Consider the following 14,498-nt stretch of genomic DNA (forward strand, 5'->3'; position numbering starts at 1 on the left):
GTCACCATTCCTGGGTCTGTTCACACAACATGCAGATGTGGCACCTGAGGACATGGTTTGGTGACAGTGCTGGGTTGTTGGTTGGACTTGATGATCTTGGGAGTCTTTTCTAACCTAATGATGCTATGATTTTTTTTTTCTCCCTGCATATTCTGGCCTCCATCTCCAACCTTCCCCTGTAACAGTGATTTCATTCATGCAGGGAGGATTTCAGCTTCACAGCCTTTGCTACAATATCACACCTGAAAGTGGGACCCAAAGCCCGGCTGCTGAAAAACAAGGGACACGTCATCACCATGGAGGGGATAACAAACAGCAAAAGTGTTCCCAAAGTATTTACATCTGTTCTGATTTGCCATATAGGTCTCTTCTCCATTAGAGCTTAATTTAATCATTTGGTATCTGCTCAAAACGTTTTGTAGTAATTCTATCCTCCTCAAACTGCATTTCAGTTACTAGTAGTGCAAACAACACACTTTCCAAACAATGTCAGAAGCAAAAATGCAGAAAAAAACCTAGTCTAGTCTCTATGCTTAACCTAACATACCCTTTTCATTTTGAGAAGTTTCTGGCAATATTTTGACATGAAATAATATTTCATTTTTAAAGACGTTGAAAATATTGATCTTAGCTTTTATGGTCAGTGAAACGTGAGAATATCAACAATATTCTAATTGTAGGCACTTGCCAGTCTCCTACCACAGAATTTCAAGATTCAACATCCTGAAGTGTTTGGAATGTGATAGAGCACATGTATATTTGCATATATATATGTGTGTATGTGTGTATATGTGTATGCATGTACATCATAAATATCATAACCTCATAAATATTTTCTCTCTTGTGTGGGAACATGGAAAAAAGAGAAAAACAATGTTAGACTTTTAATTGAGCTCTTTAATCATTCAGGTCTAAACCATCTCAATCTTCAGTTTCAAAAGGAAGCAGAGAAAATGCCCAGGCTGGATCAAAGACTGTTCAAGATTCAGGGGTGAAGAAATCACAGGAACATAAAGGGCCCAGCTGTGGTCCTAACTTAAAAGCAAAGAAGCCTAAGCTTCAGGCAGGTGCACATGACCAACCAGTAGTCATTGACTGAGTGTCACAGACTACATTTAGGATCTAATCATGGTTGCTGCTCCATGGACAGTGCAGTGTGTAAGTTCAGTTTGTGCTTTAGTAATGGTATTTTTATTTTTATTTAATAAACACTGAACAGGGAACAAGTATCTTTAAAAACTGTCAAATCTAGAAGGCTGATAGAAGAGGAAAACGTATTTCTTATCAAAATAATTGGTGCATATCTTAGGATACAGCAATGATTACAAAACCTCTATGATGACCATGTTGCCTTTTTAACTCTTTTGGAAGTGTAGACACTGTGGCAGGTTCATGGAGTCTGGAAAGGACTGCCAGAGGTGCAGAGGTTTCCAGGCTTCCTTCCTGTGGGACTCTCCACCCACTGCTCCCCTGAGAATCCTCTTGAGGTTTCTCTCCTTTGCAGCACAGGACTTGGTGGTCATTAGCTCAGCATGAAGACCCTGTCAGCTCCTGTTCTTCTGCCTGCTGTGTAGGTGACTCTCCTCTTCCCCAGTGACCCCACTGCAGACAGGGCAGCTGCTGTCACCAGCCCCAGGAGTGACATCAGACAGCTGGAGACTGGGATGCTCCAGCATCCTTCCTCTGGAGCCCTGGCTGGCTCAGAGCTGCTGCTGTGCCAGGGCTGCTTGTTGCAGCCCACATGGGCACTGCCACCTCTGCAGTTCTGAGTAGGGACATGTGTCCCCACTCCCACTGTGGCATGTGGGAGTGAAATACTGTATGTATTTATGAGTGATTATGTGTACTTATCCCTTTGAAATATATCTGTTGTTCTTCAAATCTGACTACTCTAGGTTGTTATTCAAATAGAAATTTATGACTTCTGTGCTTGGCAGAAGTACCTCAATTGAAGTTTACAAACAAGACAACCTGCCAGCCTAGGAAACACTCAACAGCTACTGCAAGCATTCTCAAGCACATATGCTGACTGCTAGATTCAATTCTGTTTTCTTACTTTTAACATCTTAGCAGCCAAAGATCAGAAAGACATGTTCAGTTTCATTAATAAATGCAAGTTCTGGGTGGTTGCATTTTAGTTCTTTTCCCTTACACTTAAAACAAATATAAAAATAATATCATGAAGAACATGCTCTTCATCTTTATTTTTCTGGTAAAATTGTGACAGTGAATAAAGCCTATAGTCTTTCACCCCTCCTTTAGCTGAGACCTTTGCCAAAAATTGAAAATTTAGTTAAAAACAGTAATTCTCCTGAAAAACATTAAGTGACTTGTCTGGGACAAGTCTCAATAAGTACTGCCAGCTTTGTATTGAGCACAACACATTGTTCCGAATTTGATCCAAAATAAATAGGAACTCTCAGGCAGCTACTGTAGAACAAAATCAAAAGCCAGGATGAAACAACTGTTGTCCAGGGCTGGCACTATCCAGTACAGTGCAGCTCCACCCCAACACCTGGACAGCTGAAGGGACAAGGAGTTCAAAAGCTGCTCTCAACTGACATCTCATCCTGGCTTTCATTGTGCAAAGCTTGTATTCTGTACTTAACTGAGCAGAAAATACTTTTATTTCAGAAGTAAACTTATGGGGGGGGAAAAAATGGAGTAAGGCCATGTATTTGCAACCTACATTCCAGGTAGCAAGAGCTCTGAGCACCCTGTGCCCTGAAACTGTTCTCTGTTCATCTGAGCCAGCTCAACAGAGATTGCACCATTAGCTGGTACCTGTGGCAGTAACCAGTCAGTATTTTGGCAAGATCAACCCAAAATCTCAATAGAGGATTGCATTTATCCCCAGTCCTGAGAAAACGGTTTTCTAAGATGTATGACTTGCTCTCAAAGCTTCATAGAAAATGGGAATGGGGTATTGTTCAATCAAAATAATCTTCTATGTCAATATCTGGATTTAGGAGATCTTCACCATAGGCTGAAAGATCCATTTGATTTAAAATTAAGTTTTCAAAGGTTTCTTCCAAGTCCGTTTCACCGATGAGCACAGCTCCCATCATTCGGCCGTTCTGCATCACCACTTTGATGTACTCGTGGCCCTTGGTACACCTCAGCATCAGCTCGTGCTCTGAGCCCAGGCCCTGAGCGTTGTACTTCCCCAAAACCACCACCTAGCAGAAGGAGAAGGGAAAAGCTCTCATAACAACACTGCAGTGGCTTTTAGCATTTCTGCTGCTAACAGTTCTCGGCCTCAAAAGTGATGCAAACAGGGAAGTATTCATCCCTAGGGTCCCTCCCCCCATCACTGGCTTGCAAACACACAATGGACTGAAAAATCTTCCCCTTGAAATATCATACACATTAGCACAAATACACACAATGGACTGAAAAATCTTCCCCATGAAATATCACACACATTAGCACAAACTGAGAAAATCTAAGCTAGGATTAATTACTATATAAAGAAACCAGTTTTCTCAATATTAATGCACCTGCTCACTGTCAGCAAGTGAATACAAGCAAGCAGTATGTGTTACTCAGTGGTTTACAACTATCAGACTGTACTGACCTTGTAATTGAAAAATTTTGTAATGTGAGCAAAGAGTTCAAAGCTGAAATCCATATCAATAGACTCCCCTAAAGCTTCTGCTGCCATGCACTTTGCTGCATACCATCCCATCTGCCGAGCCTGGGTCCACAGCCTCATCTGCAAGAGAAAATTGGGAAGATTGAAGTCAGGAGGCCATCCCTGTGCCATGAGCACACTCTCTGCAGTGAGTACTCAGAGCACACTTTGTGCTGTTAATACTCAGAGGGGCCGGCCAGCTCATTTCCAGCCACCTCCACAGAACTCAGCCACCAAACCCCCAGGATTATCCACTGTCGGGTGTCACTCACTCAGGGTCACCAAATGTGGGGGTGTTTGAGGGTCCCCAGGATGAGGGAAGAGATGAGAATCCTGACTCCACGTTTCAGAAAGCTGATTTATTATTTTATGATATCTATTATATTAAAAGAAAACGATATACTAAAACTATACTAAAGAATAGAAGAAAGGAGACATCAGAAAGTTAGAAAGGAATGAATAATAAAATCTCGTGACAGACTCGGTGTCTGACACAGATGGCTGCCATTGGCCATTAATTAAAAACAATTCACATGCAACCAATCAAAGATGCACCTGTTGGTAAACCATCTCCAGACCACATTCCACAGCCATCAGATAGTTATTGCTTATATTTCTTTTCTGAGGCTTCTCAGGAGAAAAATCCTAGCAAAGGGGTTCTTCAGAAAATCTGTCAGTGACAATCCTCTGTTAAGCTGTCCCTCCTTGGTGTGAGCACTGGTGTGTAACTGCTGTGCCAGGACATACCTGGTGCCACACAGGGCTCGGCTCCCAGGCTGCTGTGCAGATATCTCCAGCTGCAAACACATCTGGCAGTGATGTGTGCATGTGCTTGTCCACCTTCAGTCCTCCATCCTCTCCCACAGCAAACTGAAGGGGTTTACACATCAGCAATGAAACCAGGCATCCAACTCCCTCCCCCTTAACATTCAGCTGTTCCTTCATTATTTACCAATGAGACTGTACTGAGTGGCAAGAGCTCCATGGAAGGTACAAAGCATTACTGTTGCTATTATTATTTCTAGAGCACAGCACAGGTTTTTAAAGGACTATTACTGATACCTAGGCAGAGAAGTCACAGGGCTTGCCAAATTCCAAATCACACTGTGTGTTACAGGGACACCCAGTCTTAAGAGATCACTTTGTATTTTTGCCAAGGCAAGAAAATATCATTGCAAAAACTTAATTCCGGATCTAAGCTTATAGCATAGGCCTGAAAATATCTCATGGCTCAACATCAGATCTATGTTTTCAGCATTTCCTTCTTTAACCAGAGCACAGCCTTTTACCTCATAATCAGATGGCACCACTTAACCCAAATACCACAACATCCTGGTTTTGTCTGGGATCATTTTTTGGTAGTAGCTTGTATGGGACTATTTGTTGGATTTGTGATCAGGGTTAACAACCCAGGGATGTTTTAGTTGTTGCTGAGCAGGCACTGAACACAGAAACAAAATGATCCTGAGGTTGGAAATGCCCATGGCAGTTATGAGCTCCAGAATCACCATCCACATTTGGGTGCTGACTTCCCTCAATGAACACGAGCACTGTGACAGCTCAGTGTCTCAGAGAGAAAGTACTGGAAATAGTTGCTTCCTTTCCAGGAGCAAATGTCAAGATTAATAAGGTAAGATTATGGTACAGAACTAACATGGAAATTATTCTATATTTTTGCCACATTAGCCAATTATACAGATGATTTTTTCTCTTTGGTTAGGCTTAATACTGCATATGTACTGTATATAAACACCTGGGGAACAACATAATAAACCAAGACCACAAATCAAATACACTTGTATCATGTTGGATATCTCAGTATCAACATACCCTGCCTTATTTTGAGATGGTGCACAGTATTTAAATCTTTAGCAATCCATGTCAGAACAGAAGCATAAAACAGCTCAAAAGGTTTCTTTAACCTTACTTGAAAAGCTCCAGAAGAAATTGGTATACTTACATTATTGCCATCAAGAAATGGTTCAACATTTGGCACAACTCCAGTTGCACTGACAATGAAATTGCATCCATAAATTTTTCCATTAGTTAATTCCACATATACAGGCCACAGCACTGAAAAAGGAGAAAATTTTGCCCTGAGAATGTAACCAACAGAAGTTATTTTATTAATTATGTCTTATGATAAGATATGAAAGAAAAAAAAAAAACATAAAACCTTTGAGGTAAGTGAATAGGTAAAGAAAGGTTAAAAATAAAAAGGAAAAAACTATCAGATATTACCTGTAACTTTTCTTACCATTGCTCAGAACTAGAGAAAAAAACTATTTTGGATCTCAGCTCCAACTCCTACTAATAACTTCCTTCAGAATTTTCCTAAATTAAAGCCTCTGTGTCCTGTGGGATGTTCTCTCAACTATGCAACTGCCAAATATTCTTTTATGTAGAAATTTACAGATGCACAGAAGTGCCTCAAAAGCAAAAAGAACAGCACAGATTTGACTTGTGCTGAAAGAAACTGATTACTAAAATAGTATTAAAAATATTCATTTTAATTAGGTGGAAATTATAGGCATAATTATTCATTTTTTAAAAAGGGATATTTTCCTCTACTTGGAAGGTTTACTTCAGTTTTGATACAAAATGTTGGTGGTTTTTTTCCTCCTGTTTCAACTTAACTATTAAAATACTTAATGGATTGTGTTAGGATAGAATATTCTGCACACATGATTTTGGTTACTTTGTGGAAAAAAGTGTCTGACCCATAAGATTTTATAATTTAATTGTAGCCCATCAATTTGATTACTGTAAACTGCCAGACCTCAAATTATAGAAAAAAATAGATTTATTTTTCAAACAGCAAACATGCTCCAGCACAGATTTATCTTCAAGGTCTTACCAGCACTGACACTCACCCTCATCTGCTTCTACATTTTTCTCTCCTTTAGGAAAAGTCAAGGAAGTCTGCTGCAGTTGGATAAATTCTTGCTGTAAGTGTATTTTCTTTACTTCACACAGGATTTCAATATGTACTTTGTGAGAAAACTAAAAAAAATAGACAGAATTATAAACATAATGATTAGTGATCACAAGAATGATAATAGCAAGGATATCTTCACCTACATTGATATTACTGAAGTGGAAAACCCTCCACCATATATCCCAGCCCATTACCTGGATTCCCACACTTTCCTCATTTTGGCACAGCTCTAACCATAGCCAATGGCAATTTAGCTGCTTTTTCAGCAGGTAACTCACGTTTCTTGAAAGTTCATAACAATTAGATTCTTCTGGCATGCCAGAAAACATACTCAGGTTCCCCTAAGCTTACAGAAAGAGAGTTCAAACCTTATCAAAACAGAATAAAGTAAACTCATTTTTTTGTCTTTCAGGATTGCAAATCCTTTGTTTTTCTATCATTAATTAAATTTTGGTAACAATAATAAGTTCATGTTCTAAACACTGTAAAAAGAAAAAATACTCTGTACCATCAACCCACATTTCAACCATATTCTGAGCTCAAGCCAGAACAGGAAAGTTACCTGTTTCTCTAAATTGTTTTGTGAATTTGGGCCTTTTTTTATTCTCCACTACACAAATACAGTTCCACAACCTTCAACAGCCAAACGCCCACTGATTAAGCTGCTGAATATCCTAAACATCCTTTAGCTGGTCTTTGACTGATCACTCTTGACAGGTCATTTTATAAATGCAAAACAGATGCAAACACCTAACAGCTCAGGAATTCATAAATGAAAAAAAAAAATTAAATGTGAGGATTTTTGCTTTATTGCAAACATGGAACTCTTCCCGGTGCTCATGCCCACAACACCCAAATAAACCTTGCAGCAAGGTTTTGCCCATACCTCCTTAGTTCCTTTAAGGTGTAAGCCCTCATGCCAGTCAGGGCCCAAGGCACTGCCCAGCTTGTCAGATGTTCCTGGAGGTCTTACTTTCTCCTCACTTCCTGAAGCAAAGACATGGAGTATATCAGATTTAGTGTGCATCCTTCCTCGTCCTCAGAATTCAGAACAAGGATTCTCAATTAACAGAAAAATGCCATCTGGGGTAATATCCTTATTCTTCCTGCCTGATGTCTAGAACCATGCTCTTCTTTTTGTCCTGACTTTGGTCCTCCATATGTTTGTGTGATGTTTTTTCATGCAGTGCTAGTTAATTGCTGTTTCTGAGACTGCACTTTCACTCCACCTGTAATAATGTTCTGTGTGGTTTCACCTGCCCCTCCAATATCTCATTATGTGACAGCTCCTCCCTATGGAATGGTGAGTTCACATCAAAACATTACAAAAAATAGAACAAGTTCTTCAGCAGAAAGAAAGCAGGGAACGAGCATAGATTTGGCACAAAGGTCAGCACTTTTTTGCAGCTCACAAGAAGCTGTATTACATTCTGTCTACATAAATGTGGGATGGGTTTTTATGTTGCATTTTTACTCTCAGTTTTTGAAGGAGGAAATCTCATTAATGACAGCAGTAAGCCTTATTCCAAGCTGCTAAATTGACTGATTTTAAGACTACCTTTAATATGAAATGCTGCTGCTGCAGTGTCAGCAAGCTGAACCCCATACCTTCCACTGTGTACTTGGTTCTTTTACACTCGATGGGAGTCTCTTGGCTTTGAACAGTGAGCTTGGGAAGGAGGAATTCAGCTGCTCCTGCATCAAAGAAAGTGTTCCCAATGGCTTTGTCTTTGATAGCCCAGATTACTTCACAGCCTTGAATTTCATACCTGTGGGCATTTCAACAAGGGATAAAGCGACAGACTGCCTGAAAAGGATCTGTAAGCAGCACGAGCAGAAGTGTGTCAAGTTTCCTTCCAGAAGCCAGAACCAGGGGATCCAAGACTTTCCAACCTATCAAATCCACTTCTAAATATTTACATAAGGAACCCATTAAAAAAGATCTCTTCAACCTGACAAGTCATAATTTTTCACCAACACAACCCTGACTGAATTGGGGTAGGGGGCAGATCTAATTTATAATACTAATAATTAGTATTTCCTGCTCCCCATAATGAAAAAGAAGTGCATTTCTGCCAGATTCCCACTGTTAAAAACAAGCATTTGGATCTTGCTTGCACTGTGTGGAACATGAACTGAATATTCCTGATATCTATGTGTCAAAGCTTCTTCTGGAACTTTCCTAATTTTATGCGTCAGTAAAAACCACTATGTTGCAAAAAAACCAAAAAACCTGTAATCAGTTTTGCTACTAAGTGCTCTTTAAGAGCATATCTCTTTAAGAGATAAAATTTTATAAGTCAACCTTCTCTCAAACTCATGTACACTGGATTTAGCATTGCATTGTTAAAGATTTTCTTTGATTATGTCTTTTTGGTTCACTTACACTAATTCAAGGGCAATCCCACCATTTCCTACCACCATTATTCTCTCAGCTTGAGCCAAATTCTTCTGAAAAGCCTGCATTAAGAAAGGAAAAATGTCAATTAGAGCATGTTCCCTGCCACTGATCAACTATATCCTTTTCAGTATTTTCTTGCTCTTAGTCTTGATTTTCTCAGACTATTGATACACATCTAGCTAGGCCGAGACCTGTGAGAGAAGCTGTTGTAACAAACAACAATTTCAGTTTCACTTCAGCTTCTTTGAAAATGTAACTCCTTTTTTTATCTTCGAGGTCCAGCTTCATTTGATGAATGGCAGCTCCATGTTAGCAGTGCTCACCCTGCCTCCTGTAATTCTGAAGACCTGTAGCAGTGAAACTTCACCTTTGCCTTCCAAGCTTAATTTTTAGTCTATTGTCATTTCTCAGATGAAAACTTTGACTATTTCTAACTCTTTTCTGTTCAAAGAGGAGAAGCTACAGTAGAACTGCAAGAGAATAAAAAAGTCATTCCTTCAGTAGCTTTCCACTGCATGAAGCAGGCCTTGTACCAGGAACCACACACACCTTCCCAAGGAAATTTCTTTATCTTTTCCAATTGGATTCTGCCTGGAGGGTGAAAAAAGTATCGTTTATTCCACATTATCATGTTAGAAATAATGTGTATGAGCTATCTATAAACTTAACAAATATAATGGCTAATTAATTCAGTGGCCTTATAAGGCTGTTTTTCTGCTAGTGAAAATGTTCTTAATTAAGAATATATAATAGCAAACATTATTTTCTGTTTCTCCATTTCACTCCACAAGAATTCTGGTATTTTGCACCAGATGCAGGAATATATTGCACATTTCGAAGTCCCAAACACATTTACCTGTGCACTGTCAGTGTCCCGGATTCCTAACACATACGGGTTCCCCTCAACAATTAATTTTGGTTTGGCTCCAGCACACAGACAAAGCTTTTCATATATGTATTCTTTCCCATCTTCAGTGTAAATTTTCTGTTAACAATGAAGATAAAAGAAAAATCAATTCATCTTAGAGAATTCATGTAAATGAAGACATCTAAGAGACATCTTTCCTTAATGTCACAGTAATTAGCAGATATGAAAAGCTCTAAGGGGCTTCTGAAGGAACAAGGCTTCATACTGTTCCTGACTGTGTGTCATTTATTGCCACCGCACCCACCACAAATAAGTGACCAATAAAATGGGAAGTGCAGACAGTGCACTCAAAGCAAAATCAACCACTTGGTGGCACTTGGTACTCACTGGCTGTGCCAAAAGAGTTCTGTGTTTTCTATCTGACAAATGTCCCTCAGGCCCCAGGAACAGAACTATGCACTGCTGGACATCAGCGATCAAGAATCTCATTCAAACATTTCAACAGCAGTAGCTCTAAGTTAACCAGGCACAGGATAGGACACAGTTTAGAAATACTGCAAATCTGTTCTTTGCTGGAGAAAAAGTGGAGGCACTCAATAAACTACATCATTTTGAGAAAGAAGACCTTAAATTTTATCATTTTATGACATTATTTGTTGTTCTACAAACTAGAAGCTGCATAGTTTAAAGCGATTTTGGGCAAAAGAGCCTCCAAATCCACATAGGTTAATTATCTGTTTCCACCAAGACCTATATTAAAACACTATTCTAGTAATGATGTAAGAAAACCACTGGATTCAGAATGTTAACAGAATCCACCTGGAATTACATCTCCAAACCTTAAAAGTGAGCAAAACCAGTCTGGGATGTGACTGAGTTCTCATACATGCTGAAGTGAAAATAACATGTTGACACAGAGCTAACAAGGCTGTGTACATGCTGTCCATTGCTTGTATTTGCAACGTATTTCCTGTTAAACAGGAGAAAGAAAAGGTGGAAATGTTGGTTCTTTCAAGATTTATTTTGTCCTCTGTATATATTTCTACTAGAAAAAGTGTTAAGCAGCAAGTGAAAACAGAATTAGGAAATATTTTCTTGTAATTTTGGTAACTTATGAATTCAATAACCAAAATGTTCTTGAACAAAATTTCTCATCCAAAACATTCAGCTACTTGTTAAATTACTTTTTATATACATAATTTGAAAAAAAAAACCAAATAAAAAAGAAAACCTTAGCTTACATGTTCATCACTTTTCAACTGTTTCACTCCAGACTGTATAACTCTAATATTGGGATATCGTTTTTCTAATAGGGAACTTGGTTGCTCTTCAACATCAAATTCCTCAAGTGTTTTGGAGACCTGTAGGAGAAAGAGAGGTTTTTAAAAATACAGATCATTTATCCATCTCTTCTTCTAAAACTTTTGACAGAAGGTGCTGTGTTCATTTATAGTAAAAAAGTCACAACATAAAGCCCATATTATCTGAAAATGGGTTACCACGTAACTGCCAGAAGTTTCTTTTTCCATACAGAATCTTTTCACGCCTGTTCCTGGTTGAAGAGTCAAAGTACTACGTGTTAATCCTAAAGACAGAGATTAAGCAAAAATGGAAAACTCTGGTAGTTGCTCTAACTGCTACAATGTTTTATTCCATAAAGAAATCTATTATCAGAGTTGTTAAAACTGCTTTTTCATTTATGTGATGTAGTGTTAAAATCCTGTTTTTTCTTTTTGTAACTTTGCTAAAATAACTCATCCAGAGCCACTACCTGATATTTCAGAGACCTCGGGGGAAATGGACAACATCAAATAGAAGACATACACAAACAAAATAAAAATCCCAAAGAGGCAAGCCAGAGTTTGAAAAACATTCAAATGATGATGACAATTTGGTGTTTTTTTCCAAAAGAGAGTGGCTGCATGGAAACCTCCGGGCCTGCTACTTTATTGAATATTCAGAGTTTGGAACACAGCTAGGAACCAGAAGCCACACCATGCTTTCAATTCAAAGAGAGAAATTAAGATGCTCATGTCCAAAACTCAGATTCTGCTGCCTTCCAATAGTGCTTAGCTATTCCCTTATTCTTCAGCTATGTAAATTTCCACTGATGTGAATTACAGACTTTACATCTCTGCACTGTGCAGATGTCTTTGCTGGACACTCAGCACTTTCAGAAAGCCTTCTGTAGTTGGGTGTTACTCCAACAATCTCACAGAGAGTTCTCAGACTTGGCTTCATCACCCCACTAGCCACAAATCTGAATTCATGCATGCATTTGATTTTCTTTTTCAAACCAGCAGGAAAGATGTTACTGAATCAGCAGCTGCTGGAGTAGACAAAGCTCAAAGCAATTCCCCAGAAGGTTATCCCTTTTTTTTCTGTTTCTGCCCCAAATTCTAACATGATCAAGACTATGGTACCATTCCAGTGCTTCAAAGAGGTCACTCACTAATAAAGCGGTGAAATAAAGCTTCAGTAACTCTAAACACACTTCAGTCCTGTAAGTACTTGGTTTAACTTTTGCCTGAGTGGTGTGAATATATTCACAATTACTGATCATTTTAAAATAGTCAGTCTTACTAACACCACTGCAATCACACTAATATGAAAACAAGCTCAAAGTCATGAGCATCTTCACCACTGGGTTCTAAATTACCTGCACAAATAAACTTTGAACACGTCTCACTATAAGAAAAATTAAGTCTCTCTTACCTGCTTGAAATTAGTTACAGCTTTGATAACTGGGGAAGCTGTCACTAAGAAAATGTCTTCTGATGGGAATTCTGCAGCCAGCTTGTAGAGAAACAGAAACCATGATGAGAGTTGTCATCAGACTTGAACACAATAAAGCTACTGGTGACAAGCAGTATGTCTTAATACATGACTTTGGTTTTGTAGAAACACTACTTGAGGATAACAGAAGGATAAGGGCTGAAGAGAATTTGGAGACACAACATTTCTTTCAATCCCATATAAATATACCTTCAAGAACTGCAGCCACAGGGTAAAGGACTATTGTCACAATATTCCAAAGGCCATCTGATGGATCAGACTGTGATCATGGGATCTCTGGACACACCCACTTGGTGGATACACATTTTTTTACTGCTCAGCAGTGACTAATTGCTTAGAGGTTTCATTTGCACTGAGGAAATGCTGATTTCTCCTGGATATTTTATACCCTATTTAGTAAACTGATCATTTTCAGGGTGCTATTAAGCAATGCAAGACTTATAAAGCCCCAAGCCAAAGGGAAGAACTCCCATTTTAAATGTGCCTTGCTCAGCAAGGTGACACAGACCAAGACAAGCGGTGCTGTGTGGGGGAAGGGATGCCAAGCAGAGGGACCCTGACATTACCAGAGAACACTGTCTCCAAAACACAGTCTGTATGCTGCTCTGCAGCCCTAAGAGATAAAATATTCCTCATCCAGCTAATACCCACATAATTTCATTCCACAGGTGCAAAATTATCTCCAGTTACTGTTATTTTAAAACCAGTAATCCTTGAGACCAAGTGACAGATTAATTTCTTTTTAGAGCTTGGGCTCACAGAGAGCTGGATGAGGTACACAGCTCTAAAACACGGAGCCTATAAAAACGGAGCAGTGTTAATTAAAAGGAGCACATCACAGCAGCCTCCAGCTGGGTTACAGCACAGTGCCTTAGAATATTTCCTGCAGGGATCCCGAATCCCTGAGCTCTGGACCAGGGCACAGAGAGCCAGCTCTCTGCAGTTACGAGTAACTCACTCTCTTTACCAAGCGTTTCATAAATTGCTTCAAGATAACCTTATCAGCTCTGAACCTCTGGAGCGGTACTTGTACACAGATAAACATCCTTATATTACAGCACTGCTGCCCTGGGGCTGCACTTGGCTCGTGTTTTCTCCAGGGACACACAAAAAAATTATTAAAATTTTTAAGAAACGGGGATTAGGGGGATGTAGGACAGAGCACGGAACTACTGAACACATGCGAACATTTGTGCAGTTACAGCGCAGATCTGTTTCCATGGCCGTGTCCTTCGGGGGTTTATCTAAGTCAGCGCCAGCCGCTCTCACCGGGCAGGCGGCAGCTCCGGGCCGCCGAGGGCCGGGCACACCGGGGCTCCCAGGGCTGGGGCAGCTTCCCGCACCCCTGCGGACAATTCCCGGCTGGCGGGGAGCGGGAAGGGGAGCGGGAAGGGGAGGGAGAGCCCGACCCCCGTTACCTTCTCGGCGCAGGTGACCCCCGCGATGCCGCCGCCCACCACAGCGAAGCGGCCCCGCACCGCGCCGCACGGCCCCGCCATCGCCCCGCCCGGCACGGCCCGGCCCCACTGCACAGCGCCCGGCCTACGGAGCGCGGGAGCGCCACAACTTCCTCTGCTCCGCGGGCTGGAGCGGTCCTGTGTGCAGCCGCCCCGAAGCGGCTTTTCCCCGCCCGTTCGGTATCTCTGTACCGTGTGGATGCTGTCTGTGTACGGGGATCAGAGCCCGTCTTAGGCACGCATTCCGGGATCGAACCGTAATCCAGTCCAGGTTTCCCCCCTCACCCATTCCGTGCTCCGGTGAAATCCGGTCCGGGTTTTATCACATTCCCTGTTCTGGTGAAATCCAGTCCAGGTTTCTCCCCATTCCCTGTTCCAAGCAATCCAGTCCGGATTTTCCCCCA

The 14,498-nt window shown here is 40.5% G+C and overlaps 1 protein-coding gene across 1 annotated transcript; it reads right to left on the reverse strand.

Annotated features, from left to right (window-relative positions):
• Window positions 1–876: 876 nt before the first annotated feature.
• On the reverse strand, window positions 877–14,241 carry PYROXD1 (pyridine nucleotide-disulphide oxidoreductase domain 1). The gene is made up of 12 exons (XM_071422069.1): window positions 14,056–14,241; window positions 12,557–12,637; window positions 11,083–11,202; window positions 9,830–9,958; window positions 8,959–9,032; window positions 8,181–8,341; window positions 7,459–7,559; window positions 6,508–6,637; window positions 5,595–5,707; window positions 4,382–4,504; window positions 3,578–3,715; window positions 877–3,179 (listed from the first exon to the last, which is right to left on the reverse strand). Exons 1-12 carry the CDS (start codon window positions 14,134–14,136, stop codon window positions 2,931–2,933), a joined length of 1,500 nt encoding a protein of 499 aa, XP_071278170.1. The 5' UTR covers window positions 14,137–14,241; the 3' UTR covers window positions 877–2,930.
• Window positions 14,242–14,498: the final 257 nt, after the last annotated feature.

The sequence above is a fragment of the Agelaius tricolor genome, unplaced genomic scaffold (genome assembly GCF_023055355.1).
Source record: "Agelaius tricolor isolate 1412-34295 unplaced genomic scaffold, bAgeTri1.0.p SCAF_3, whole genome shotgun sequence".
Lineage (NCBI taxonomy): Eukaryota > Metazoa > Chordata > Aves > Passeriformes > Icteridae > Agelaius > Agelaius tricolor.

Coding starts and splice junctions, on each gene's coding strand:
- PYROXD1 (XM_071422069.1), bottom strand. CDS start 14,136: ATGGCGGGGCCGTGCGGCGCGGTGCGGGGCCGCTTCGCTGTGGTGGGC. Junction 9,033..9,829: donor GGGACACTGACAGTGCACAG/GTAAATGTGTTT, acceptor TTCTTAATGCAG/GCTTTTCAGAAGAATTTGGC. Junction 7,560..8,180: donor AACCAAGTACACAGTGGAAG/GTATGGGGTTCA, acceptor TCTTTGCTTCAG/GAAGTGAGGAGAAAGTAAGA.